Source organism: Nycticebus coucang, chromosome 4, assembly GCF_027406575.1.
Source record: "Nycticebus coucang isolate mNycCou1 chromosome 4, mNycCou1.pri, whole genome shotgun sequence".
NCBI classification, from domain to species: domain Eukaryota; kingdom Metazoa; phylum Chordata; class Mammalia; order Primates; family Lorisidae; genus Nycticebus; species Nycticebus coucang.
The window spans coordinates 100,398,584-100,426,214 of NC_069783.1; the positions used below are offsets into that span (position 1 = coordinate 100,398,584).

Sequence of the window (27,631 nt, forward strand, 5' to 3'; positions counted from 1 at the left end):
AGCCTGAATGGCCAGCAGAGCAACAGAGGGAATTAGGGGAGCAGGAAGAGAAACCGGGTGGCAAGGACAAGACCCACTGGAGTCTGAACTAAGGGCAGGACATTCGGTGGAAACTTTGAGTCAGATGCTTCAGGTGTGAATCTCTAACTCAGGAGACACACAATTCAGATTTTACTTATACTTCCTTTGTTTCAGTGAATTTCAGTTTGGGGACCTGCATAAATAATGTTACATGGGGTCCATGGCCGAGATCTGGCATTTCTGAGACAGCTATGTAGGGACCTCAGCTAAGCTTTCAGTCTGTTTTTTTGTCTTGAAGACTGACCCTTACCTCCTGTCCACTTTTGGATTCTTCCATGTCCCTTTCATGACTTTGGCCTTCTGAATGTGTGGGAAAGATCTGTGACCTCTAGCTGACACGTGTGCGTGCACACACACCCAAACCCACACATACACCCTGCTCCTTGCAGATGGATTACTTTGGACACAGTTAATATCCACAGGATAATGCTTGGAAGAGGCTACAAGAGACAGGAAGAAACAGCCCCAGGAAGGAGCTATATCCCCCCCAACCCTCTGTTGGGAAGGCCCAGGGGAGGCCTTTGTGAGCTGGCTTGATTATGGCCCCCCAGCCAGCATCCCTGTGGCCCACCCTCCTCCCTGCTGAGAAGTGTGCTCTCACCCTGAAGCCAAACAAAAACTCATGTGGCAGAAAAATCCAAACCAAGTCCCCCAAACTGATTTCACATGCATTTTTCCCGTGAATGGGCAGCAGTGATTATTTCTCCTTGAGCGCCTAATTTGTGCTGGATTCTGTGCTAGCTGCCTGCCTACATTTTTATGTAATCTTCACAGTAACCCTAAGAGGGAAATAATAATAGCCTCATTTTTTTCACTTGAAAAAATTGAGACTCTGAAGTTAAACGAGGTACCCAAGATATGCAGTAAGTGGTGGGGTTGAAATTCAAGCCCAGCTTGGCCTGACTTCAGCCTCGGCTACTTCAGTCTGGGGAACGGGCTTCAGCTGAGGGTGAGAGGGAGAACCCATGCTTGGCATTGATGTTGGGGGCCCCGCCCTCACAGCTGTTTCAGTTATTTGTTGTCCTTGCCATAGCTGCCCAAATGCCAGGGGACAAATGGCTACTTCAGTGGGCCCTGGTTTCTCCCTGGCTCCAAGGGATTCACTTATTAATAACTTTGCCTGGTTCTTTAATGTTGAGGTGAGCAGGAGCCATTAATTACGAAAAATGATTCAGAAGCTGAATGTCTCAGGAACATACTCCTTTTCTGTACATTGATATTTATTTTGGCAGCACACATGTTAAGGCCACTGTATAATATTTCGGCCATTTTTGTCATCCAGTTTCTTTGTGCAACACAGGTTTCTACAAACAGATATTCCTCAGAATTGTAATCTCTGAATGCCAGAATTTTATAGAGTTGTCTTGATCACTTCTGCTTTTAAAAGACATGCATCCTTATTTTAAAAATTGAGAAGGTTAAAAAGGAAATCCCTGTGACCCTGTCACTCAGAAATAATTACAGTTAATATTTGTGCTTGTTTTTCCAGTGTTTATGAACATGGGTAATCAAGATCAAGTTACTAGATGACTTCTCGCTGTTATGTATATTAGCTGTCAACCTGTGGGTCTCAACCTCTTTGTTCTATTTGTAACAACACAGCACTTAAAAAGGTTGAGAACCACTGGTCTAGAGAACATCAGGGTTTATTCTGTAGGGTACCAGATCTGACACATGATGGGGAGGAGATTTACCCAGTAACTTTCAGAATTTGTGGTTCCTGGCTCTTTAGCGGTTGGGATGCTCCCTATATTCTGTAAGTCATATAAAAAGAGGGGCAATCCTTTATGGTACATTTGTGTTAGAAGTTGTTTATTTTCCTGAGTTGAATGTTCTTCAGGAACGAGAAAATTCCTGTCAGTCATCCGCACTTCATTCAAACATGCTTTCTAAGCTAGTTACTCTCTAAGGAACCTCTTCCATTTAAAAACGGTACAGAGCCAAACCATTCCCCTTGAAAAGTTTATATGTCACATTAAAAAAAAAAAAAGTTATCTCAATTCTGTTTTAAATTGTTTATCATCCCTTCACCATTTTAAGACAGGGACTCAGTGGGACCTCAGGATTTAAAACTTCCAGTTTGCTTTTTCTGTCTCTGTTGTATAATCTACTGCTGTAGGAACATGAATTAAATATAATGTGTCATAATTTAGAATTTGTTAAAATTCTGTCTCAGGAGATTGTTTGCAATAGAAGTGGCCTGTCAAATGTGTTGCCTACGTCACATGGAAACTTTGATATTCATGGTGGTGCCAGCCACCCCAAAATAAACGTGGATTTGTTTTTGTATATCATAGGTTTCCACATACTTAGAACTGGAAATATAAAATAAATCACAACAGATTAGTGGGAGGATACTTAGAATATAGAGACAGATTTTTCAAAAAGATTACTAATGAAGGAAAAGCCGGAAGAGACTGAGGGAAGCGAGAGGAGCATCCGGGCCCTTAGAACGCTAAGGAGAAGCAGGCATGCAGTTCACAGTGGGAGGCAGGAGACCCATTCTGCTCTGCGCCCTGGCCGGGCTGGGAAGGACTGAATGGCCGGCACATTATTTCCTAGTACCTGGCATGTGGCTGCTGCTTAAATTTTTCTGGCTCTGCTTCAGCCTTCTACAGTACATGAAGAACACCCCTTCCTAACTATAGAGTTATTCAAGTGGGGGACTTAAGTTTTGGAATAAAGAAACATGAACCCCAAAGGTCTAGGAGTGAGTGTGAAATTTTAGCGTCTTTCTGCCTGTGTTTGAACATATGGCACGCTCTCATTTTTAGGTCCTATCCATATGTCCCAAATGTTCCTTTTCTCTACCCCATTTTAGTGTCTGTTCCCCAGGGGCAGGTGTGAGGCTGTTCAGAGGGGCACCCTGTGTGGGAGCAAGGCTGTGGGTACCTCCCTCCTGCTGGAGCCCCTGTGCACTCACCATGCTGTCTGTAGGAGAGGGCAGGGCTTCTGTGAGCCACGTGATGCTGAGGTCTAATTGAAGGACGTTTGTAATGCAGGTGGAGCTGGGTATCCTTCTAACATTGGCCTATATTAACTCAAGTGTCACCTTTTGTCCAGAAGCCTGTCCCTGTGATCAGCTCCTCCAAGTGCTGTATTTTCTTTATAACTTCCCCTCTCTGCTTGGAATTCACAGATTTTGTGACTTTACCCAGTTGTCTTCAGTTGTTCTCACAGCTACAGAAGCGCGCCCCCCCCCCCCCGAGGGCAGTTCTTTGTAAGTGAAAAGCAGGGGCTGCCCCTGTTCTTTCTTGGAAACAGGTTGTCCTGTGGTGTCTGTTTGCAGGGCACCTTGCTAGATTTTATATTTTTGTTTTTCAAAGGAACTCAGCAGTTGATTGTCTCACTTGTAAAGTTTACAAGTGGGTGTTTGTAAATAGAAGATGACTCAGTGGTAAAAATGCAGTTGTTCTCATGCTACGAATTTGACCAAAATCTATAATATTTAACCTGGTGTGCTAAGAAAAATATGGCAGTGACAAAAGTTGGCCGGCTACACCTGCAATCCCAGCACTTTGGGAAGCCAAGGCACAAGAATCACTTGAGGCCAGGAGGTCAAGATCAGCCTGGGCCACATAGCAAGACCCTGTCTCCACAAAAAAAAAAAAAAAAAAAACCACCAAAAGAAAAAACAAAACATTCAGTAGGCATGGTGACACACGCCTATAATTCCAGCTACTTAGGAGGCTGAGGCAAGATGATCACTTGAGCCAGGAATTTGAGGTGATGATGAGCTGTGATTACACCACTGCACTGCAGCCTGGGTGTAATAGAGTAATACCCTATCTCAAAAACAAACAAAAAACAAGTTGGCTATGTGATACCCAAAAGGACCACTTGATGCCCTTGTGGTTCTTCTAAGGATTTTATTTTTTCTTCTTCTAAGAAGAAAATTTCGATTTTCTAGTATACACAGTTATGTTTTAAACAGTAAAATTTATTTGATAGTTCAGACTATCTGGAGAATACTGGACAGGGCCTTGCTGATAACGTAGTCCAGTGCTTTTCTATGAAAATCGAGCACTGAGGCCCAGGCAAGCCCAACGATGTTGACAGGGTCTGCTTCACAGAACTTCAGGAGCAGGCCCCTCATGTCCCTGGCTGGCACTGTCCACTGCAAATCATAGGTGGATGAGAGCCCCGAGGCAGGAGCCCAGTTACATCCAAGAGCTCCTCCTGGAGCACGGACAGGTGGAAAGAACCTGGGAGCCCCCGAGGGCAGGGCAGCTCAGTAGTACCCTCACTTGCCTCATCCCTGCTGCCCACTTTGACTGCAGAAGTGGGGCTCCTCTTTCACCCCCATATTAAGGCCCACATTGAAGTGACTGAGTACTCTCTCTGTGATTGTTCATATTGCTCTTGACCTCAAGGCAGGAGCAAGGGAGACCAACCCGCCAGGATCATTTTAGGGAAAATACAGATGTGTGCACACCTCTGCTGAGAAAGTGCCGCCCTGATCTGCCTGTGCCCTCAACTGTGGTAACACACTGGTATAAGGGCAAAGACACTGCCCCAGACATCATCCGGCTCCTGCTGGGTGCTGGACACAAAACTAAGTACCTTCCTTGGTTATTGGACTCTCGTAACAGCAAGAACCAGGGCTGTCCTCCTGCTGTAGACAAAGACATGTAGATGCATGGACATGCTGTGGTCAGGGGCTGGCAGGTGGAGAAGGTGGGCTCAAGGTGTGACCTGAGAGGGCGGCCCAAGTCTGCTTCGTGTGTCTTTGCACCCACTTGCCACCTGCATCTTCCCCCAGGAACGTGCTGTCTCTTGACTCGTTTTACTCACATATGTGTCTGTCATACTTATTTTACTTAGCAGGTGTGGTCCTGAAGAGCCACAGGCCCGCCAGGCTTTGCCAGTGGATTTCAGTCCTGCTCCAGAACACCATGTTTCAGCCTTGCCACATCTCACACCCTCTTTTGCATATTCAAAAATGTCTGTGCTCATGGATCTGGTATATGTGTTGAGAGGTACTAAATATGTATTTTCGATTAAAAATTATAATGAAAAAAATTTTTTAATTCTTTTCCTTGACATCTGTGTTACTGTTCGACTTTCATATTTGCTAGAAAATCCTATGCTTTTTTTATTTTAAATGCTATGCTTTTAATGCTTTTATACCATTTTTTTTTTATTGTTGGGGATTCATTGAGGGTACAAAGAACCAGGTTACATTGATTGCATTTGTTAGGTCAAGTCCCTTTTTATAATTGTGTCCCTGGTGGGTATTCCCTCACCCTGATCCGGCTCAATGGTGAGAGCCAGGGTCATCAGGAACAGAAGGGATGGGAGACCCTAAATGTTGGTAAAGCAAGATTCAATGTGCCTGGCCCTCCCCACTGTTAAGAATACCAGGGAAATAGGAGAAAGGCTGCCGCATAGCCAGTCATGTTATTTGCTTGCCTGTTCACAGAGGAATGATGTCTCTCTCTCTCTCTCTCTTTTTTTTTTTTTTATGACCAAGGTAGAAACTCATGTTCATAGCCTGGTTGCCTGGCCCACTGTGATAGTAGGGAGGGTGGGCCCTCTGCCCTGTCCCCTGCCTGTCTGAGCTCCTGGTGTGACTGTCCACTGGAAAAGGGACCAGCTGGGCACAGAGAAGGTGTGAGATATGGCCCCTCCCCGTCAGTGTGGGTGCCTGGGGTGTGCTCAGGGACAGCAGCTCCCTTTTTCCCTCCAGGCTCCTCCCCTCTGTCCAGTGACACCCCTCCCTAAACTTGGGGGTATTCTATGGCACATCATAGAATGTTTTATTATGGGGTCCGTGTGGCTGGAAATAATAAAACTAGGTCCCCTAGGTCATTCCAATTGGGGCCAGATTAGGCAGTAGTGTGCTGCAGAGCCATCTGACACAGCTCAGCAATGCTGCTGTCTCACTCCTGTCACGGGGTCACTGAAATAGGAGGTCTAAGATTGCCTGGCATATCATAGGGTCTCCAGGCTGCAACAAAGGATGAAAGAAGAAATAGCTGCAGAGCGGGATAGGCAGGGCGTGTGCCTGGGTGGGCTGCTCATTGAAGTCCCTCCCTCTGGGTCTGCTGCTCACACTCCTGGCACTGTGGGTCCCGCTGCTGTGGACATCGGTCTAGAGGGGCTATGGGTGCATGTGAAATCACAGTGCTGAGATAGCAAGTGGAGTTTATTAGCTGAGCAAACATGTACCAAGTGCCTGGCTATGAAACCTCAAGGTTGACTACATGTGACCTTTCCCAGGGAGGTAATTATAGGGAGACAAAGCGGGTGTGAGGTGGGCATAGGTGAGTGCTCCAAGGGCCTGTGGGAGACCCTTAAAGGACGTATCTCCTAGGGTGCCGTGCCACATTACTGTAGTGCTGCTTACAGATGGCGGTGCTCAGCAGAGCACTGGAACCAACCCTCATTCACTTGTGCAGCATCCCCAGATGTGCTCAGGGAGAACTGAGCTTTTGGAAAGGACATTGGTTTTCATTTTTTAAAATTGGAGTAAAGCTACTAGAGAAAAAAAATTTCCTAGGCCTACTTCTACCTGAGCCCTAACTGCCTTTGTTTCTAGCACATCCTGGCCCTCTTGTTGACAGGACCTCAGGGCATGCAAGAAACACATGCCACCCAACAGCAAGAGTAGTAGTAACATGAGGTAAGGCTGCTGCTGGGGCGTGGGCTAGGATTCTATGCAGGGGAGCGGTTGCCCAAAGGGAGGCATGGAAGGTGCAGAAAGCCATCAAGGGTGCCTTGCCTCCACAGCAGTTAGGAATTTAGGATTTCTTCTTAAGCATACCCAAGAAAGGTTGAGTGACAGGCTTTTTGCTTTATGAGACATGGTTGGAGAGCTCTGTGCTCTTGCCCTGCATGGATGACCCTCTCTGAGGATAGCAAGTCAACCTACAGCGCCGGCCGCAGCACCCTGCCCACCCCAGCCCTGTGCCTGTACTGTCCATGCTGCAGCCTGGTACCTCCTTCATGGCCCTGAGCAGCTCCAAGTCCTTCCACTTACACCCCCGGTGTAGCCTGTCCCCTCTGCTGCGCGAGCTTCCTGTCCTCACTTGGGTTTTTCTTTTTCTTTTTCTTTTCTTTTCTTTTTTTTTTTTGAGACAGACTCTCACCATGTTACCCTCAGTAAAATGCCATGGCATCACAGCTCACAGTAATCTCCAACTCTTGGGTTTAAGTGATTCTTTTGCTTCAGCCTCCCAAGTAGCTGGAACTACAGGCGCCCGCCACATGCCTATTTTTTTATTTTTATTTTTTTTTGTAATTGTCATTGTTTGGCAGCTCCCATGTATGTGGCTGGCACCTTAGCCGCTGAGCTACAGGGATTTTCTGTGCCCTGTGAGATCAGAAGCCATCCTTTGCTCAGGGGGGCCTTCGTTGACCTCTTGACCTTTATTGTACTTGTCACCATTGGTCATCATCTGAAACTTGGGTTTGTGTAAATGACTGTCTCGGATCAGTCTCTTCTACCTGTCTGCGAGGTTTAGGAGGCTGGATGGGTCTTTCATGCTTTCCCCAGGCCAAGCACTAATCAGTGAATGAACAGAAACCCTTTCTGGAGGATGCTGTGAAGAAATGAAGCGAGCCACAGCACATAGTGCCATTTGTTGATGTTCTGCCGTGAACTCTTGGCAGAGCCAAGAACAGTGTTTGAGGAAGGATTGGTGAGCATCTGTGGCCTGGTAGAGTTCCCCTGGAATCTTTTGCACCTTAAATGCCTTTGTTGTTAAATGGGGAGACCCCAGAGAAAGTAAGGCCATCTTCCTCCTCCTCTTTCGCCTAAGCCCACATTGACTGAACAGTGAGTACATTCAGGGTGTTCTTCCTGAGATAGGGACATGTGGCAGCATCCTGGCCTCTGCCTGCCCTGCCAGGTGTGCTGTGGCCCGAGGTGGGGCCAGACCATGCCATCTGGTGCCTGCATCCAGTTGCCAGGAAAGGTCACTGTCCTTCCAGATCCCACTCTCCCCAGCCTCATGAGCCTTAGCTGTCAGATAGTGACACGTCTGAGCCTCCGCATGACAAATGAAATAGATGTCAGCCGAAGCAGCCGGCTGATGGCATTTGTGTGTGAGTTTATTTTGACTTACATTGGCTTGTCTGAAATCAGTTTATACCCAACAGCCTGTCCTGCTCTGAGCGTTTCTCTGGCAAACCATGCCTGAGATGCTGGCCATGGTGAATTCATTTGGGCCCACCCTAAGACAAATCTGAGCGCCCCACAAAATTAAGAGTACATTGCATTGGTTGGTGAGGCCTAATGGCTGTGGCCTTCCAGCACCCCAGATTTCTCATGATTGCTCTTGTAGTGAATGTTATAAACCCAACATGCTGGGCTTAGAGCACACCATCCCAGCGGTTGTGTCCGCAGATCCATCTAGTCCCTGACTCCCAACCTCCACTCCCACCCCCAAATCCAGCTGGTCCAAAACTATCACAACATTCTCTTCAATTTACCCGTACCAACTGATTAATACTTTCCAACAGTTTGGCATGTTTAAGGAGGTGGGATGGGAGAAGAGGAGTGAGATCGGAAGAAGGGTAGTTTTATTTTTTAGGGCTCTTAATTGAAGTGACAGAAAGTCAACTCAAAAGTAGCTGAAGAAGGAGGGAAAAAAGAAAATGTAAAGTTGGCTTTCATCATTGGGAAGTACAGCTGGAAACCCAGGGCTCAATTCTCTGGGCCTCGTGGCTGGTCCTCTGCCCTGTCATTCTTTACGTGGACCTCTGCAGTGTGGGCGTGTGCTGCTGGATGCTTCTGGCAATACCCTTCAAGGGACGGTGTTTGCTCCTGCATGCAGCAGCCCGGGGGAGAGCTCTGACCACAAAGTAGGAGTCCTCAGTCTTCCACCGTGGCCCAGCCATGGAAGGCATGGGCCCTCCTGAAGCCATGTAAAACAAGGCCCTTAAAAGAAAGCAGTGTTGTTGCATGAGAGAGGGTAAAGAGGGTGAGGAACAGATTAGAACGGGGTAACCGTTGCATTAATCTCACATGGCCACCCTTTCAAAAAACCCCTTATGTTCAGTTCAGTACATTTGAGTTTTTCTCTTCACTTACTCAATCTGTTTTGATAACGACTTTTGCACTGGTTACTCTCTAAATAGTAGAAGCTGCTCTTACCAGCATATCTAAAAAAACTAGATGCTAATTAAATAAAAAGCCATACATTAAACATATTCTAGCTTTTATATGAAAATTTGCTTCGGTCACTTTGCACCTTAAGCATATCTTGTCAGATCTCTTTAGCATGTAATAATAAAAGCTTTTTATAATTTTTAGTTGACTTTAAATTAATAGGGCCTAACTTTAGTAGGGGAAATGCCCACAAATCCAACAATAGCCTCTATTCTTAATGCAGCATAAATAGCATTTTAAGTACAAGGAAGTTTTCTGGTTAAATCAGGTTTATGTTACAGATCTGATTAGCAGCAAAAATTAAATGATTTTACCATAGCGCTCCCAAAACGTCAGTGTACCCTGTCTAAATGAATTGGCTTGAATATATTTCTGAGCTATCAAATTTGTTTGACACTTTATCTTAAATCTCCAGAACTCCAGCTGGAAGATGACAGTCAGAGCATGTTTTAAAGTCATCTGTTGTAACATCCCTTCATCTTAAAAGGAGTATATAAAAGATTTTGACTTTAAAATTACTAACATTAATAATGTATGACATATTCAAGCTTTTATTAGAACTCAATCTTTAATGTATGTAATTTTATTCAGGAAAGTTAAAATCTGCTTATTATCATCAATAAAAATGTAACTTGGGATTAAAGATCCAATTGCTTGATGCCAGAAAGTCATCACAAAAGCAGAAAAGTATAGTTTACCTTTAAATCCAGCTCAGCTATTTGCTTCTTAAAATTATGCCTTCTGTCTGCTCACAGAGTAAGAATTATTATTCTCTACAGTGTACATGTTTTTTGTTTAATCATTATTATTAAATGCAGATAGTTATTGCATAAATTGTATCTGGCCTTTAAAGTAGTGGCTATGCAGGTGGCTCCATCAAGGAGCTTGTTCACATTCCCCCAGTTCATCCCTGGCAGCTGTGTGTTCGGGGGTCTGCACCCTTGCTGTTCGGCCTGGCTGCTGACTTGGCCTGGGAGACCTTTGGCGGGTGGTCAGCCTCTCCCAGACTCTGTCATCCATCTGGTCTGTAGTGCACATTGTCAAGTGTAGAGCAAACAGAACATTGCAGCTGCTGGAGGTGTGGGAAGGGCTGGGTGTAGGAGGGGTACAGGATCCCCTACCCTACCTATCACCTGGGCAGCACACACAGGACCCCAGGGCTCACTCCCCATAGCAGCAATCTGAAAACAACTTCCCAAGAGGGTATGTTTTTGTCCCTCTCCCTCAAATTCATATGTTGAAATCCTAACCTTTAATGTGATGGTACTGGATCGAGATTAGGTCGTGAGGGTGATACCCTCATGAATGGAATTAGTGCCTTTATAAAAGAGACCTCAGAGAACTTCTGCACCCCTTCTGCCACATGAGGACACAGTTGGAAGGTGTCATTGCTAGCCAGGAACTGGGCTCTCACCAGACACTGAATCTGGTGGTGCCTTGGTCTTCACCTTCCACATTGGGTGAAATAAATTTATGGTACTTTGTTATATGTGGCAGCCTGAACAGACTCAGACAGGAGATCTCTACTATGTCTTCTAGATCTTGAACACTAGTTTGTGATTATAGATTTAAAGAGATTCAGATGCTCGTAGGGCCTAATTTTCAGGGTAGAAGTCAAAATCCTGCTCTCTCCTAAACATGTCTTACGAAACAGCATCTTCCTTTTTTTCTACAGCAGTTTTCATTCCTTCTTTGTTCTTTTTTCATGCAAAGATATTGCAGTTCATAAATTATTGAACAAACTGTAGAGAAAGTCATTACTTTGTAAGAAAATACTACCTTGCTTCACCTAATGTACAATATGCTGGCCACTGGAAAGATTTTGTAATGTTCACATTCTCGATGTGATCAGCCGAAATGTGATTTGTCCATAGCATGCTGCAGCAACACCCCCATTGAAACTGCTCATACACCGGGTAAATTCTATGCAGGAGGGTTTTAGAGTCTTGCTGAGATATGCTGGTGTACACCATGCCTTCGTAAAGACAAGGTGGCAGGCATCAGACCTGCCAGGCGTTCTGCACAGGTGAGAGCTCGCTCAGAGAATGCGTCTACACAAAGGACCTGGCTGGGCATGCATTGCTGGAGAATTTGTTATTGGGCCGGAGGTAAGCAGGCCTGGAGTCCGGACAGTGCTGGCCATTGTGTTCTCCCACAGTATGGCATGGAGGGTGGGGGGATGAGCCGAAGCCCTGGAGAATGTGGGCTCTGATCAGCCAAGTTTGGGTTGGTGGTGGTTTAGTTAGTACAGGTAAGTACAGCCTGAGTCTCAGAGAAATGCATGTGAGAATTTGCCTGTCTTATTAAAAAATTATGTAAGATTCTAGGAGAAAAAAAAAAATCACATCCAGTTAAAATCAGAAATACACATTGGAATTCAAATATTGTTTCTGTCACAACTGGAAGAAGGTGGTATGACTTTAATGAAAGGAGAGTGGAAGCAGATGATGTGAAAGAAAACACACACACAGAGTAAGGGGGGTGAGACTGGAATCCTGTGCTGCCTCCTTACCTGCAAGCTAATGGGTTTGACCCTCAGACAGTCAGGCCTGGGGCTCCGCGAGGACTGCACTTTGTGAGACACAGGTGACACGGCATGTTCCTTGTGGGATAGCCTTGCCTCCTTTTGAGATCTCACACTGTCACCTGGCTGGGCTTCAGGTGGAGTCCAGTCAAGAGGAGAATGATGGGGACTGCTGCCCCCATCCACCCCCCCCCAGCTCCAGTTCAATGTCAAGGTGGCCCTGACTCTCCAGCTTGCAGTCCCCTAATTGTCCTCCACAGAAAGGCATCTGCTTCTTCCTTCCTTCCCTCCCACCCCTGAGTCATCTTGCCTAGTCACCCCCTACCCCTGGATGCAGCCTTTCCCCTATTTCCCTGCAGTGGGGAGGGCCAGGCACATTGAATCTTGCTTTACCACCATTTAGGGTCTCCCATCCCTTCTGTTCCTGATGACCCTGGCTCTGGCCATTAGGCCGGATCAGGGTGAGCAAACTCCAGGGAAAGGAGAAATGGGAACCTGTTTTCTCAGCAACCTAAGCAGCTCTGTCCCATCCGTGCACTTCCCACCCAGTGTCCCTCTGGCCTGGGCTCAGCCCGTTACACTGCATTTCTTATCCCAAATTTTTGTTACTTGGTCATCAAACATAGGGACCTTTTTATTCTCTAGAATCAGAAGAAAAGTTTCTCTTTGCTTGAGAGGCCAAGTGGGCAGGCTTCCCAATTCAGAGTTCCAGGTGCATCCCAGGTTCCAGAGTCCCCATAGAAATCATGCTGGGCACCCCCGGTTCAGACAGAACTGTGGCTGTGCCTTGTGCTGGTGTCCCGGCCTCTTGTAGCCTCAGTCTCCTCACCTGCAGAAGTGGGGGAGTCCCAGTTTGTCACAGGAGACTGTTGGGAGGGCTCGGATAACATAGGTGTCAGGAAGGTCAGGCCACTCCCTATCTCCACGCAGCTGCCTCTTGAATTTCACTGCACCAGCAGCTATATAAGACTCGGCTTGTGGAGAAGAATGTTTGTTTCCCAAGTGCGAAAAGCCTGATGGGAAAGCTTTCTATTTTGGTAGCCATCTGGCACTGGTAGGATCGTGGCCAAGGACATTTAAACAGGACTTTGGCCCTTTTTTGGTAAAATATTGTTGAGAGCCAAAAGAAGGCTTTGACTTGGTTATTAAGCGTCATAGTTATTATTCACAGAGCATTTCCAATGCTTTATTGACCTACGTCATCTTAGGTACATAGCTGTTCGGGCTGAACTGTGTCCTTACAAAATTTATATGTTGAAATCCCACCTGCTTCCCTATCCCTCAGAATGTAACTGTATTTGGAGGGAAGAGCCTTTAGAAGGCAGTTTGGCTAAATGAAGCCCATTTAGGACAGACTCTAATGAAATCTTACTGGTCATCTTATATGAAGAGGAGATAAGGGTGCAGACGGTAGACCCTGTGAGGACTCAGAGAACATGCCGTCTACGAGGTAAAGAGGGGTCCTAACAAACCGACCACATGGCCCTTAATTTGGACTTCTAGCTCCAGGAACTATGAGGAAATAATGTCTGTTGATGCTCTATGGTACTTTATTATGGCATCCCAAGTAGACTAGTACAGTAATTTTTTCCTCCACATATTAGGGGTAAGAAAAGTAAGACAGATATTAAGTCATTTGACATGGCTAATAAGGAGTTGACTCAGAATCCCTCCAGGGCTATGTTCTCTGTCTGTACTGCCCCCACCCCAAGTCCCTCAAAAACTATTTTGGTTGCACTGGAGAAAAATAGGTTAATTCCCAGAGTGTGCTTGCTACAGAGCGGGTTCCCATCTGGACAGAGAAGGCAAGCTCCCTGTGGGCAGGGAATATGCCCTCTTGTCCCCCTCCCTCTTCCCAGTATCTAGGAGGCACCTGGCATGTTACAGGGATTCCATAGCTAAATTAATTTAAATCACTATCTTTTGTTTTTGTGAAAAGTCACTGACGTAGCCTATTCATAATCTTTGAAATGTATTTTGATGGTCAAGGTCTAACGTCACCTTTTCTGCTGATCTTAACCATGCCACCTTTATGTCCGGTTGAATATTCTCAAACCTGCTCTTCCACAGGTATTTTCTGAAATAGCTTTTTGTGATTCACACATTTGAAAAGGTCTATTAAAAGATTATTTCTTGAAGTCTATTACCAACAAAAGCTGTCCTCCGCCCGGCCCGGGCTACTTCAGTGAGCTGACTGTTTTATGAGGGCAGTGCCACCTGATGGGCTGAACCCCAGGCCTGCTGCCTTCAGGACAGGAGTTTACTTTTATGGACTGTCTGCCTTCTGGGTTATGAAGCTGCTGAATTATCATGTTGCTCTCTCATTGCCTAGTTGAACTATCTTGCATTTGAAATCACATAAAAGGATGAATTCTGAGGTTTAGAGACAAAGCAGATTTGTCACTTGGTCTAATACTCTGGCGTATGCTTGTGTTTCCCACGTACCCGAGTAAAATGCTTCAGTACAGAAAGAAGTAGCAGAAGCCATTAGCTTAAGTGAGTTGCTGTATTTCCTTTAAAATCCATGTGACTGCCCATTTCACAGCACCTCATGTGCCCAGCACAGCAGCATCTCTGGCGTGGGGCCAGTCTGCACTCCGGGGGGTAGGTGGCCCAGTGCTCCATAGTGAGGATAATGTGGGGACAGATGTGGTGTAGCCTTTACCCTCTTGAGTCCTACCCACTCAGCAGGGCAGTAGAAGCCAAAGTAATTCTTAGCACCTCTCTTCACTCCATGTTGAGGAAGAAAAGGAGAGAGAGATACAAACTTTTTCTCTTTGAAAGTCCCTTTGGCATCATTTTGGAGAGAAAAAAGTCTGCAAATGAGCGCAGTTTCCATACCATATAAACCTCCATGTTGAGTAAGAGTTTGAAGCAGAGCTCAAAGGTGGGCAGCCACGTGTCTGCCCTCAGGAAAGCTGAGGAGGAAAGCAGCCAGCCCTGCCGGTGGAGTGGTGTGTTTCCAGCTCTGGGGCCAACATGTTCTCTTCCCCTAGAATGCATTGTAACTGGGTTAAAGTGTTTTAGAGGAACTATGTCACACGTTACAATTCAGTACTCATATTTGCGACTAAAGAAATAATAGTTACCATAATTGTGTTTGGTGCATTGAAATTTTCTGTTTTATTCCCTTAAACCCAACACGTACCTACAGGTTGGCTGCAACCCATGACATTGAATTTTATGATCCACTAGTGGGTTTTGAATCACAGTATGAAAAATGTTGCCTCAGATTTAAGGTATTAGCTAATTTTTCCTAATTCACCTATGACAAGCTATGGTGGGAAATTGGTCCACTGTTTTGAAAGAAGAGAACTGGAAGAGGAAAAGAAAGGTGAAGATGACGACTGGATTTCTGTGCAGCAGGGCCTTTATGCTACAAGGCAGCGGGGAGGGAGGACAGTGAGGCCCCAAGTTGGGGCACTGGTGGTGGGTGGTGGGGCAGCGAGCTCCCAGTGGCTGGGACCTGACGCGTCTTAGCATAGGATGGGTCTTGGAATTCATTTAAGCCCAACTTCCCACCCAGCACAAGAATGCATAAGATAATTTTGTCTGTGCCTTTACACCTTGTTTTTCTAACTGAACTGCATAGAAATTCTCTAAAAATGGATTACCATTCAGAAGGAAACTTTCCAGCGTTGTTTTCTTTTGTGGGGGGAGGACTCCGGCATTTTCTTATGGATAAGAGTGATCGCTTTTAGTAATTCTCAACTTTCAGCACAACGCTGCTGCCAACATTTGATTTTTCTGGTGATGACTATAGTTTGTAACCACGATCCATGTGTCCCCTTGGGCTTTACTGCCAGAGAAGTGGCGCGCTCACGCGGGGAACCGGCCCGGTGTCCCTCCCTGTGCACACTCAGACTTGCTGTGTCTCCGCAGGCCTCGGCAAGACGCGCAGGAAGACGAGCGCACGGGACGCGTCCCCTACGCCCAGCACGGACGCCGAGTACCCAGCCAACGGCAGCGGCGCCGACCGCATCTACGACCTCAACATCCCCGCCTTCGTCAAGTTCGCCTACGTGGCCGAGCGGGAGGATGAGCTGTCCCTGGTGAAGGGGTCGCGGGTCACCGTCATGGAGAAGTGCAGCGATGGCTGGTGGCGAGGCAGCTACAACGGGCAGATCGGTTGGTTTCCCTCCAACTATGTCCTGGAGGAGGCGGACGAAGCGGCCGCGGAGTCCCCGAGCTTCCTGAGCCTGCGCAAGGGCGCCTCGCTCAGCAATGGCCAGGGCCTGCGCGTGCTGCACGTGGTGCAGACACTGTACCCCTTTAGCTCGGTCACCGAGGAGGAGCTCAACTTCGAGAAGGGAGAGACCATGGAGGTGATCGAGAAACCCGAGAACGACCCTGAATGGTGGAAGTGCAAAAACGCCCGGGGCCAGGTCGGCCTCGTCCCCAAAAACTACGTGGTGGTCCTCAGTGACGGGCCAGCCCTGCACCCTTCCCACATCCCGCAGATAAGCTACACGGGGCCCTCGTCCAGCGGGCGCTTCGCGGGCAGAGAGTGGTACTACGGGAACGTGACGCGCCACCAGGCGGAGTGCGCGCTCAACGAGCGGGGCATCGAGGGCGACTTCCTCATTAGGGACAGCGAGTCCTCGGTAAGTGCGCGGCCAGCCCGAGAGGGGCGCTGTGTGTGTTGTGTTGCACAGTGTGACTGTGTGTGCCGTGCCCTTAAGAGATTGTCAGAATAGGGGAGAGACAGCAAGAGAATGCAGAATCGCAGGGAGCAGGCTTGCTGCTCTGTGATGTCCTTAAAGTCTGCTTTGGGGCAGTATCAGCTCACTGTTGCCCCTTGTTTGGCTGGAGAAGGGAGGTTAAGGAAAATATTCTTAGCTCATGAAGGTGGTTTTCTTCTTACCTGAGATAACTCCTTCTCAGTTTTACAGACGCAAACATCATTTTCTCTTCTGCTTTCCCATTCTTTGTGCGGAAAGCCCTGGCGACTTCCTTTTGTTTCTGCTGTGTCTGTGCCGAGGCGCACACAGTGTTCCCAGCGAGACAGGCGCCTGGTTTCTGATGCGGCCTTTTGTGAGTTGGTTTGTTTTTCTTTGTAAGCCGCATAATCCCAAGGTCATCTCCGCCACAGGCAGCGCCACTGAGTTCATGTCTGAAAAGCTTTTAAAGCACTTACAGGCTGAATTGAAAAGAAGACGAGGGTTCTTGAGAGAGATGAGTTGTGTGTGTGTGCAGTGAATTCGAGGCACGAGACCACTGACTTGTGACGGCAGAGCCACTGCCAGCAGTGGTCAGGTGGATGGGGGGGGGGGGTTTGTGTTCTGGGAGTGTGGCCAAGCGTGCCCTTTGAACTGGCCCAGCACCACACAAGGTAGCCTTTGTCTGTGTTATGGAGATAACTCGACCCACTCTGTAGGTAACTTTCCAAATACACCTTCTATGGTAGTGAGACTCTCCCAAACAAGACTTTTGAAGACAGAGTCAGACATATTTGAATTTGATTTGTTCTACTATTTTCATTTTTTAAATGCAAACGGTAAGACTAGAAGTACGTACTGTGTACTTCAACTGTTGTCCGGTGGAAAGGACGCAGGAAGTACACATTCAAGGTTCCAGTGGGCTGATGTGCGAATCAGGAGCCCTTGGGAGAGATAGGCCACTTGGATCTGCTCTTCTCTGAGGCAAAAGGAGCCCCTGGTGGTGGAAACAGGACCCCTTTATGGTGTCAGCAACTTCTCAGAGACAGCTGTGGCTTCAGATGTGCTTGGGCAGGCAAGCTGGCTGGAAAGTTAACTACATCTGAAATCTGAACTCTGAGATTTTCTTATCAAGCTGCCAGAGTTTATCATTCCTGGCAAGACATCACATTAAATTGCTCTCACTCTACGTAAGCTCTGTGCATAGCTTCCTTTAGATCATGTTTGAAGCCTTAAGAGTGTTAGGACAGCAGCGCTTTAACTCTGTCGAGCAGAAATTTAGAGCAGTGGAAAACTAAGTATAATATTAAGGGCTCAGTCCAGAGTGCTAAGAGATAAGTATAATGAAACCAAAAAGTATAATCTTGGTTTAGAAATTTTGAGTTTGAAGAGACTTCTGAGACGAGAGCGGTGCCAAAGAAACCCCACCGTGTGGAGTCAGTAGCCCCATCCATTGTTCTTTCTGTCTAGACTTGGGGAGAAGAGGAAAGACCTTGGGAAAGGATAGGTGAGTCGGGCGTCCTCTGGGGTTGCTGGCCTTGCAGAGGACCTGTGGCTTTGTGTGGAACACGTACCAGGGAGTCATCACTATCTGAACTTAGACACCAAATATTTTCTAAATACTTAAAGCACTGTTTCTATTTTCTTTTAATCATTTTTATAGGAACCTTTGTAGATTTTTTTGCATTCTGCCTTATAGGGAAACCAAGAACAACATGTTCATAGCGTGCTGGGACCTTTAATTCCAGGGGTGGGGGTTGGGGCAGAAGGAGCTTCACTGGAACTTACATTGGCTCTTCACATGTAGTGACACCATCCTGATCTCAGGTTCCTTGTGTCCAGCTGCTGTGCAGGGCCACTTGTGCTGATAGATTGTGCCATTTCCAGCTACTAGTGTGTGTGCCCTGAGCCCAGGGGATGCTGCTCTGAGGCGTGTTGCTGGTTCTCCTGACAACAGCACTAGGCCAGGTTTGCTGCATTACCTGTTCATAACCAGGCCTGTTCTGTCCCTGCAACTGCTGGGCATCTGTCCTGGCGGACAGGTGGACAGATCTTTTGCTTATGCTTTTTCTCATCGTCTACTCCCTCCTCCTGCCCCTCCCCCCATTTATTTTAGCATTTCTTAGGTTAGAGCATTTCAAACTGTGACCAAAGTGTGGCTTCACAGCCACCACCAGGCCACTAAGAGCCCTTAGGTTCATGATCTGACATCATCACACGTTGTGGTATGCCAGGACAGAATGGTGTATGTGGGACTCAGAGGCATCCATATTGAATTTCCTTTTCCTTTCTTACAATCCGTGGGTCCAGGGCTTTTCTTTAACTGAAATTAAGCCTGACTTCAGAATAAGCACAGTAGCTTTCTTTGGAATGCATCTTCAAGATGTGTATCCACTTTTTAAACATCCTGAATGATTCCAGTATAAGTGAGTTAGACCTTAATTTAATGATATTGAGAAGTGCATATTTCAGAGAAAACAAACAAAAAATGTTGCCACATCCTACACTACCTGGTTTCAGCGAAGCGCTAGGTATTTCAGAAGTATCTGCTGGATACCTGTTGGCTTAATCAATGAATGAACAAAGGAACCGCTGGGGCTCCCTTTCCTGGCCTGACCTCAGTCCCCACTGTTCTTTCTTCCGTCTCTTATTCCTCCCTTGCTCCCCTCTCATCTACACTCATCATTTATCCTTGGCAGCCACAGGTGATGCAATATTGTTTCTTATTCTCCATGTTTAATGTTCATAACCTCTACCTGTGAGCTATGCTTCCTTATATCTAGAAATTTTGAATTCCTACTCACCCTCTGTGTGCTCTTCTTTAATCTTTATATATTTCGTCTACATTGATTATGTGGATGTAGCTAGAAAACTGTACCTTACAGTTAACAGAGACCCTTAGCTAAAGTTCTGGTAAGCTGTGCAAATCATCAGCATTTTACTTTCTCTATTGCTAGGTCCCCCATGCTGATAAAGGTTGTTCAGAAAGGGACAGATCACAGTTAAGATGAGGTCTGAAAAGTAACTTTGCTGGACAGCTTCATCCATACACTTAGAAGGTTACTTTCTTCCAGAAGACTTGAGAATCCAGAGATCAGGCTTTCCCTCAGTAATAGTCATATCCCACAGTGGTATTAAATACTAATTTGTTTTTTTGTCATACAATAGATTTGTTTCCAGTAGAGAAAAACTCCCTTGCTAAGGATAATTTAAGGCACATATTAGCCACATTAAAAGTAGATGGGTATTTCATTTCCATTTTTTTTTTAATTTAACAAAACATTTTGTCCAGGAAATAACAGAAGGATTGCTTTCAATATTTTAAAAGTTATAATATTTCTTATAGAAACCATAATTTCTAAACAAAACTGTGTTTTTGGACAATGTCATCCTTCCATCTCTTTAAATAGTAATTCTCAAATTGTAGCGTGTATCAGAATCCTCACAGGAATGGCTGGGTCTCTCCTGCAGCCTTCTTGATTTAGGAGGTCTGGTGACTGAGAACCTCCGGCAGCCTGAGAATTTGCATTTCTGGAACAATTCTTGGTGAAGTTGATGCAGCTGATCTGGAGGTCACACTGTGGTCACAGTTTGAAAACCCCTTATTCCTATATGCATTCTCAGTGGTTTTATACATCTTCACAGAAGTTACTGAAACTATTATCTCTGTAACACTTTATTCTTAAGAATTATAAAAATGCTTACGGGTGAAAATGACAATTGTCACACAGCTTAATTTAATTTTTTGTAAAACTATTAGCACTTATTGAGCGGAGTTTATTTCTTGAAGTGTTAGGATGTTTATTTGATTTTTTGCTCTTTAGAGTTTGAAAATAAATTTAGCTGCATTTGCTGTGTTTCTGCTGGAGAATTGGAAAGAGGTGGATTGTCAGAGCAAAGTGTCAGCCTGTAAGCCGCTTCCAGGCCATCTCAGAAAACAAGGAGCAATTGAGTGAATTCCTTTCGTGGTCTACTAGCAAGCTTGCCGGGTCTTTGGATGGCCACGGTGGTCCCCGGGTGTTTTCTCACAAATGAGTTAGTTTTAAGAGAAAGCTGAAGTTCCTGTGAGCAGTGCCTGTGGGAATCTTTCCAGTTATAAAGATAAGTTATTTTTAATTGCCAGGCTTTTTGCCCAGTACCAAATGGAAGTTTTTAAGCCTGGATTTTTGTAATGTTTCTAACTTTAAGTATATTTAGTTTTTAAAGATAGAAGGAGCACAGGATGATGTAGTACAGGCAGTGAACTAGAAGTTGAGTGCTCAGAGCCTGATTCTCAGACAGGTTGGAGCCCTCAGAGACCATAGACACTGCCTCCTCAGCCCTGGCTGCTCACCATTCCCCTGGAAAACACACAAACAAGCCAGGCACGGTAGCGCCTCTGTCCCAGCTAGTTGGGGGGGAGGCTGAGGTGAGAGGATCACTTGAGCCCAGGGACTGGAGGTCATAGTGAGCCGTCAGGATGCCTCTGCACTCGAGCCTGGGTGGCAGAGTGAAACCCTATCTCAAAAAAATAAAATATAACAAACAGTGTACTGTGGTACTGCAGGGCCCCCCAGCAGACACACCCCAACTATTCCTTCCATGGGGTATTTCCTGCCATGGATGTGGTCACGGGGAGTGGCAGGCCTGTGAGATGGCTGTGGGAAAGCACCATCCCATTTTCAGCCTTCAGGCTGGCCTCCCTTGCCAAAGGGGACTATGTATGTGCAGCTCTGGTCAGCACTTGGGGAGTGCTTCTTCCTCCTCAGAGAAGCCCCTGGAAGGCAGGCATGCATCTCTTCTCTGGCCCGCCAAGGGGGCTTTGCTAGATGACCTTTGAAAACAATTCCTCTTCAATTTGCAGAAGAAATTCCGCAAGAAATGTTTATGTTTTGTTCTCAAGATGTGTGGTGGAAAGTATGGCCAACCAAGATGGTTTCTAAAATATTTTACTAATTGGTACTAATTACAAAGAGGCCCAATGGGGTCAGAGCCAGTCCAGCATTATTGAGGTATTTTTGAAAGGTGGAATGGTCCGTAGAAGAATAGAATTATATTTCAAATAGAGGCCTTAAGGACTGTCTTCCTGTGGTCAGTTGGCTGTTCCGGAATCTCAGCAGAGAATGGCTGTTTCATTTGGAATAAACAACCCACAGTTCTCTCTTGCATTGGAAGAACCTCAGGAATGCTACACTTAATGACTTCTGACTCTCAGAGACAAGGATAGCCACATATGGGGATATCCACCTGCCCAGAACTATTTTATTTTTGCTGTCTTATTCTTGTTGCTGATACAAATGGTCATTGATAATCATATTCATACTTCAGAACACGATAAATGGAATATTAACAAAATAAAGAATATAATTATGCATCTGCCAGTAATAGTCTTAATGTTTGGAAAGTCTATGGATCACTGTAGTATCTGGACAGCTCTCCAGCTGTCCCCTTGTCCCTAAGAAAAGCTCAAACTAGTTACCAAGTACCTTCCACAGTTGATCTGAAGACAAGAGCTCTTTTGTACCACTGCTTTGGCCTCACTAGGGGGCGCCACACCGGGCTTTGTGACCTCCCGGCTTCCCTCTGTCTCCCCTGCAGCCCTAGAGTGCATTGCCTGGCCACAGCCTGAGGTTTCTGTGACAGGAAGAGCACAGTGTCCTCCACCCATTACCATACTTGGTTTCTTGGTATTTCCGTCAGAATATCACAAATTATTTTGGACAAGCACATAACCTTTTACAATGTTAGTGTGGCAAAATAGACATATATAACATAAAAGTGTTCTCACTGTTTTTTTTAAGTGTATGGCTTAGTGGTATTAAGTGCATTCAAATTGTCCTGCAGCCATCACCATCTTCCATCTCTAGAACTTTGTCATCCCCCCTCACCAAACTGAAACTCTGCACCCATTAAACACGAACTCCCCATCCTGGCCCCCAGCCCCTGGCAGCCCCTGTTCTTTTGTCTCTGTAAGTCTGACAGCTCTAGGTGTCTCATATGAGTGGAGTCACACAGTATTTGTCTTTTTGTGACTGGCTTATTTCATTTAGCACAATGACCTCAAGGTTCACCTGTGTTGTGACGTGTCACAATATCCTCCCTTTATAAGGCTGAGTAACTTTCCATTGTATGGATGGACCACATCACTTTATCCACACATCTGTCTGTGGACACTGGAGTTACTGTGAATAATGCTACTGTAAACACGGGTGTACAAATAGATCTTCAATTCTCTCCTCTCAGTTCTTTGATGTTTATACCCAGAAGTAGATTAGCTAGCTCAAATGGCAATTCAGTGTTTATTTTTTGAGGAAATGCTATAATTATTTTCCACAGTGGCTGCACCATTTTATATCCTAACCAACAGTGCACAGGGGTCCCAGTTTCTCCACGTCTTTGCCAACATGTTTTGCTCTCCCTCCCTCCCTCTCTCTTTCTCTAGGTACACACACGTGGCATCATGCACTGCACAGTGAGATTTTTGGTCACAAGGGCGGCCCGTAAGATTCTAATGCTGTATTTTTTCTGTACCGTTTCAATGTCTAGATATGTACAGATACACAAATCCTTACTATTTTGTTACAGTTGCCTATAGTATTCAGTACAGTTACATGCTGCGGTTTATAACCCAGAGCAGCTACACCATCTAGCTTCAGTGTGTAGTAGGCTACACCATCCAGGTTTGTGTGAGTGCACCCTCTGAGGTCTGCACAACAAGGTAAGTGCCTAATGATACATTTCTCAGAATGTATCCCTGTCCTTAAGCAGCATGTAACTCTGTGTGTCTGTGTGAGAGAGACAAAGAGAGAGAAAATGTACACAATGGCTGTTGTAACTGGTATGAAACAGTAGCTAGCTCATTGTGGTTTTGATCTGTATCAGGATATAACTGTTTAATCTCAGCTTCGCTTTTTGCTTATCCTTACTCGGCAAGCACAATTCTCACCTTTTAAGTGGTATTTTGGCTGAGTCTTAGCTAGGGACCTTTCTCGTGGCCCTGTTACTAAGCATTTCCTTAGTGTAGCCCACAGAGCATGGTAAGAGCAGCACATAGTAATAAAATAGAGTTTCAGACCTCCGTGGAGTAGATAACACAGAAGGACTTCCCCATAAATGGGGTTTACTGTGTGGTAAGAGTGGAATCCCGTGCAGGCTGGGCTGTTGACCCATCTTCCTTACTGTATTCTATTTCACTGTTTTGAAAAATCCTGATGGTATTGTCATCATTAGAGAATGGTCATTAACAGAATGAAACATAGGTGCTTCTGCAAGCAAATGTGAGGATACTCAGGTAAAATTGTCTTGAGCTTCCCTGGCAATAAGCCTCAAAGTGTGGTTCCCAGACCGGAAGCATCAGTGTCACCAGTGAACTTGCTAGAATGCAGATTACCAGGCCCTGCCCGAGCCTGCTGAATCTGGTCTAGGGCTCTGCAGCCTTCGTTTGAACAAGTCATTTTGATGCTCAGATTTGAGAACCACTGAACTGGAATATGCACTTGGTGTAAGCCCTTTTGAATACCATTCTGTTACATGGTAAGAACCCAACTTAAATGATTATCACTTAGTCACACCAGATGTCACTCTGCAAAGAAACCAAGAATGACAAGCACAGTATTCTAAAGGCCTACTCACAGAGGTATTTACATTGGAAATACATTTGGGGGGCAGGGAGGGACAAACGTGTGCACATGCTAGCTTGAAAATGGACAGTGAAAGTTCTATTGTCCTAGATCAGGTAGATGGGACCTTGAGGGCTGTTTTGTAGTTGATGATGGATTTTTCTTCGTTTGTGTAATTCAGTTTATTTCAAACTGAAATGAGAAGTGATCACATCACATGTGGATGTGGCTTCAGGCCTGTGGAGTAAACATTTTATACACAAATTTATAGGAGAATAGAAAATGCTGGGGAGACTGATAACACTTGGGGTTTGAAAGAGACAATCGGATGTAGAAATAGTGGTGCCAATTGACAGCTGGTGGCACAGGCCTAGTCAGGGAGTGAGTTTTGATTAAAAGAAGGCTATAGTGGACAGCTAGGGAGGGTGACCTCATAGACAAAACTGAAAGATGGTGTTTGGAGATAAGGACAGAGAAACTATTGATCAGTGGAGCACTATGCACCTCTATCCCATTAGTTCTCAAATTTTTTTTGGTAAATGAATTGCTTTTCCTGGACAGAAGAGTACCTTTGGTAAAGAAATGTAAAGAGAAAAATATCTGTTATTTACCAAAAAGAAAAAAATGGTGCAGCTTTTGACAAGTAACCAATAAGATGGCCTCTCTTTGGCTGTGGAGGGATTGTTCACTATCTGTATAGGCTCTTGATGCTTGGAGACTTTGGACCAGAGTTCTGTGCAAAGTCTGCATGCGAGGCGTGGATCATACAAACCACATTCTGCTCTTACGATCTATAAAGTACAAAGTGAATAACAAGGAGAAGTGTTAAGGTTATTCAAGAGCCAGGAGTACGTGCAGCAAGGACCCTCCCTTCCTCACGGCATTGTGCTTAGAAGAAAATCCAGAAATCTCATTAACAGTTAAGCTTTCAGGGATGGAAGAAGAAATACGGATTATTAAAGACTGTTCGCAGCATCCATTTTTTGTCTGTATGAGAAAATGATCTCAGGCAAAGGAGAGATGAAGGTGATTGGGCATCTGTTTTATAAAAATGCAAAGGTGCTTTTGAGCAAGTGTTTGAGGAATGGCTCAAGCTGGTGAAGTTGAAGAAATAGTACCAAAGAGTGTATTTTCTGGGGTTTTTTGGTTTTGTTTTCTGAAGTACCTTGTCTGCTCACTCGTGAGCAGAAATTGCAAAGCGACCAGGTGTGAGAATTACTTAGAGGAAAGGACAGTGGAATATGTGGCCCAAATTGGAAATTCTTAAGTCAGCACATTCAGTGAACAGCGGGTACTCTGCGCCCAGTGTGGGAATGTGGAGTAAATCAGGTTCTTGCACTTTAGAGGGGGTTATATTCAAATAGGGGACTTAAAACCTAAACAAAAACAGTAACAGAGACCCCCAGAGAGGTTGATTTTCTATCAACCTGTTAATCATCCTCTGATTAAACTTGGAAAAATGACTTCCTAATAAAAAGGTTGGAATGAATGGATTTTACTAATCATTAATTCTCTAGATCCTTCGATTCAAGAACTACAAGAGGGATAAAATGTTAGCTGTGAGCCTTGACCTAAGCATTATACAAGGGATCCATGTAACAGAAACATGCGTGCCCCCTTAACTAATACTTTGAAATAAAAATAAATAAATTGCAAGAATGGAAAAAATCGTTCCTTACAGGAAATAGAGAAGGAAATAACGAGTAGTGATCTAACATTAGGAAATTTGAAGAATTAGCCCAGTAATCAGCCAAGAGGAATTCCTGTACACCTAGTAAACACAGTGTTTGCAGAAAGGAAAGGTGGGGGAATTTGGACAGTGGCAGAGGAAGCCCAAAGATGGAAATTAAAGAGAGGGCGTGTGGGGCAGAGTTTTCCCAACTGAGAGGGTTGTACAGCACTGAGTCTAGTTAGGTTTTCTTCCAGTCATAGAGCATTGTAAGGAGTGTCGTACCTGTGGTGGCTTGGAAAGATGGCCACAAGTTCTTCCCTACTCCTTTCTTGAGAGGGTGGAGCCTGTAGCTCTGCCCTTGAGCACGGGCTGTGTTTGACGAACAACTCACCTGTGATGAACAGACTGTGGGGGACTGGTGGGAGGTGACTTCCAAGACTGGGGCACCCTGACCACCTCTTTGCTATCTGAGACTGCATGCTCCAGGGCAAGCCAGCAGCCCCACAGAGAGCCCCCGTGGGTTCATGTGAGCACACCACCTTCCAAGTAGATGCTGTGTTCCTGGTCCAGCCCTCAGGTGACCCCGGCTTCAGCCACCATCTGGACTGCATGATTCAAAAACATGTTAAGTTCTTTGACAAGCTTAAATTTAGTATCAGTGCACTAAATCAATCAGTCCCCTCAATCAATGAGTATTGAGGAGTTAGCATGGCATGTTTTTTCCTCTGATTTCCCAAAGTCTGTTTTAGAAAGCCACACGTGTACGGGCCCCAGCAGGAGAGAGCAGGACGGGCAGAGCTGCCTTCCTGGGATGCCTTCCTGCCCGGCTCTGCCTCTGGGAGTGGAGACGTGAGGGGGTGGGAAGAGCCAGGCACTGGCTCCATCAGAAGGGAAGAGACCTTAGCTCACTCTCTGCATCAGCATCCCTTCGTCCCAGGAGGTTAGGTTCTCCACAAGGAGTGTTCTGCTGCAGGCTCCTTGGGCCAGAATCAGAAAGGTGCCAGCAGACAGGGCAGTGGGATTCTCTCTCAGCGAGGGGCCACTCCATAGATAGGGCAAACTCAGAGCTGAACGTTTGTTTGGCCCCAGCACTGCTTGTGGCTGGCCTAAGTTTTATTTCAGTTGTCAAACTGCATCAGGGTCTCCTAGAGGACACAAGGTACAGGGGATTAACACACAGGCGGCCGGGCCCACCCCAGAGCTGCTGCCGCGGCAGGGCCAGGGCAAGGCCCCCGGGGGTTTGCTTTTCTCTCCAGCTCCCCGATGATGCTGTTGCTGCTGGTCTTGGGAGCACCCCTGGTCTAGTTCCTCTGCAGACTTCATGTCAAGGTGTTTAATAGTAACTTGTAACAGTGTGTATGTTAGTATATAGATTGTTCATTTTCACATTTTCTGTGCAAAATCTACTCTATTTGAACTAAGAAGACTTCCAAACTTTCAGCCCTCCAGCTTGGCTTAAGTCAGTTCTGTGTCCTTCACTTTAAGGTTTCTACTCAGGAGCCCAGGAAATTACAAATGATCTTTTCTGCTGTATCCATTTTAATACAGTAACAGACCCGTGGATACAATCGCAGGCTTGCACACATACATACCCTGTGATGTTACATTAAGAAGCTTAAATTAGGGTGGCGCCTGTGGCTCAGTGAGTAGGGCACCGGCCCCATATACCGAGGGTGGCGGGTTCAAACCCAGCCCCAGCCGAACTGCAACAAAAAAATAGCTGGGCGTTATGGGGGGCGCCTGTAGTCCCAGCTGCTCCAGAGGCTGAGGCAAGAGAATCACGGAAGCCCAAGAGCTGGAGGTTGCTGTGAGCCCTGTGACGTCATGGCACTCTACCGAGGGCAGTAAAGTGAGACTCTGTCTCTACACACAAAAAAAAAAAAAAAAAAACGCTTAAATTATAAGCAAATTTCCCAATTCAGAAAGTCATCTGTTGCTCATTTGGTTTAATTAAAATCCAGACATGTCATGTATCTACCAGGA

The 27,631-nt window shown here is 45.8% G+C and overlaps 1 protein-coding gene across 6 annotated transcripts in view; it reads left to right on the forward strand.

Annotated features, from left to right (window-relative positions):
* NCK2 (NCK adaptor protein 2) overlaps positions 1 to 27,631 on the forward strand; it is a 143,060-nt gene that overhangs the window by 111,447 nt on the left and 3,982 nt on the right. For all 6 annotated transcript variants that reach the window (XM_053588616.1, XM_053588615.1, XM_053588618.1 and 3 more), the window contains one exon: positions 15,603 to 16,324. In XM_053588616.1, the coding sequence (XP_053444591.1) occupies positions 15,603 to 16,324 (722 nt within the window). The remainder of the gene's footprint in view (positions 1 to 15,602; positions 16,325 to 27,631) is intronic.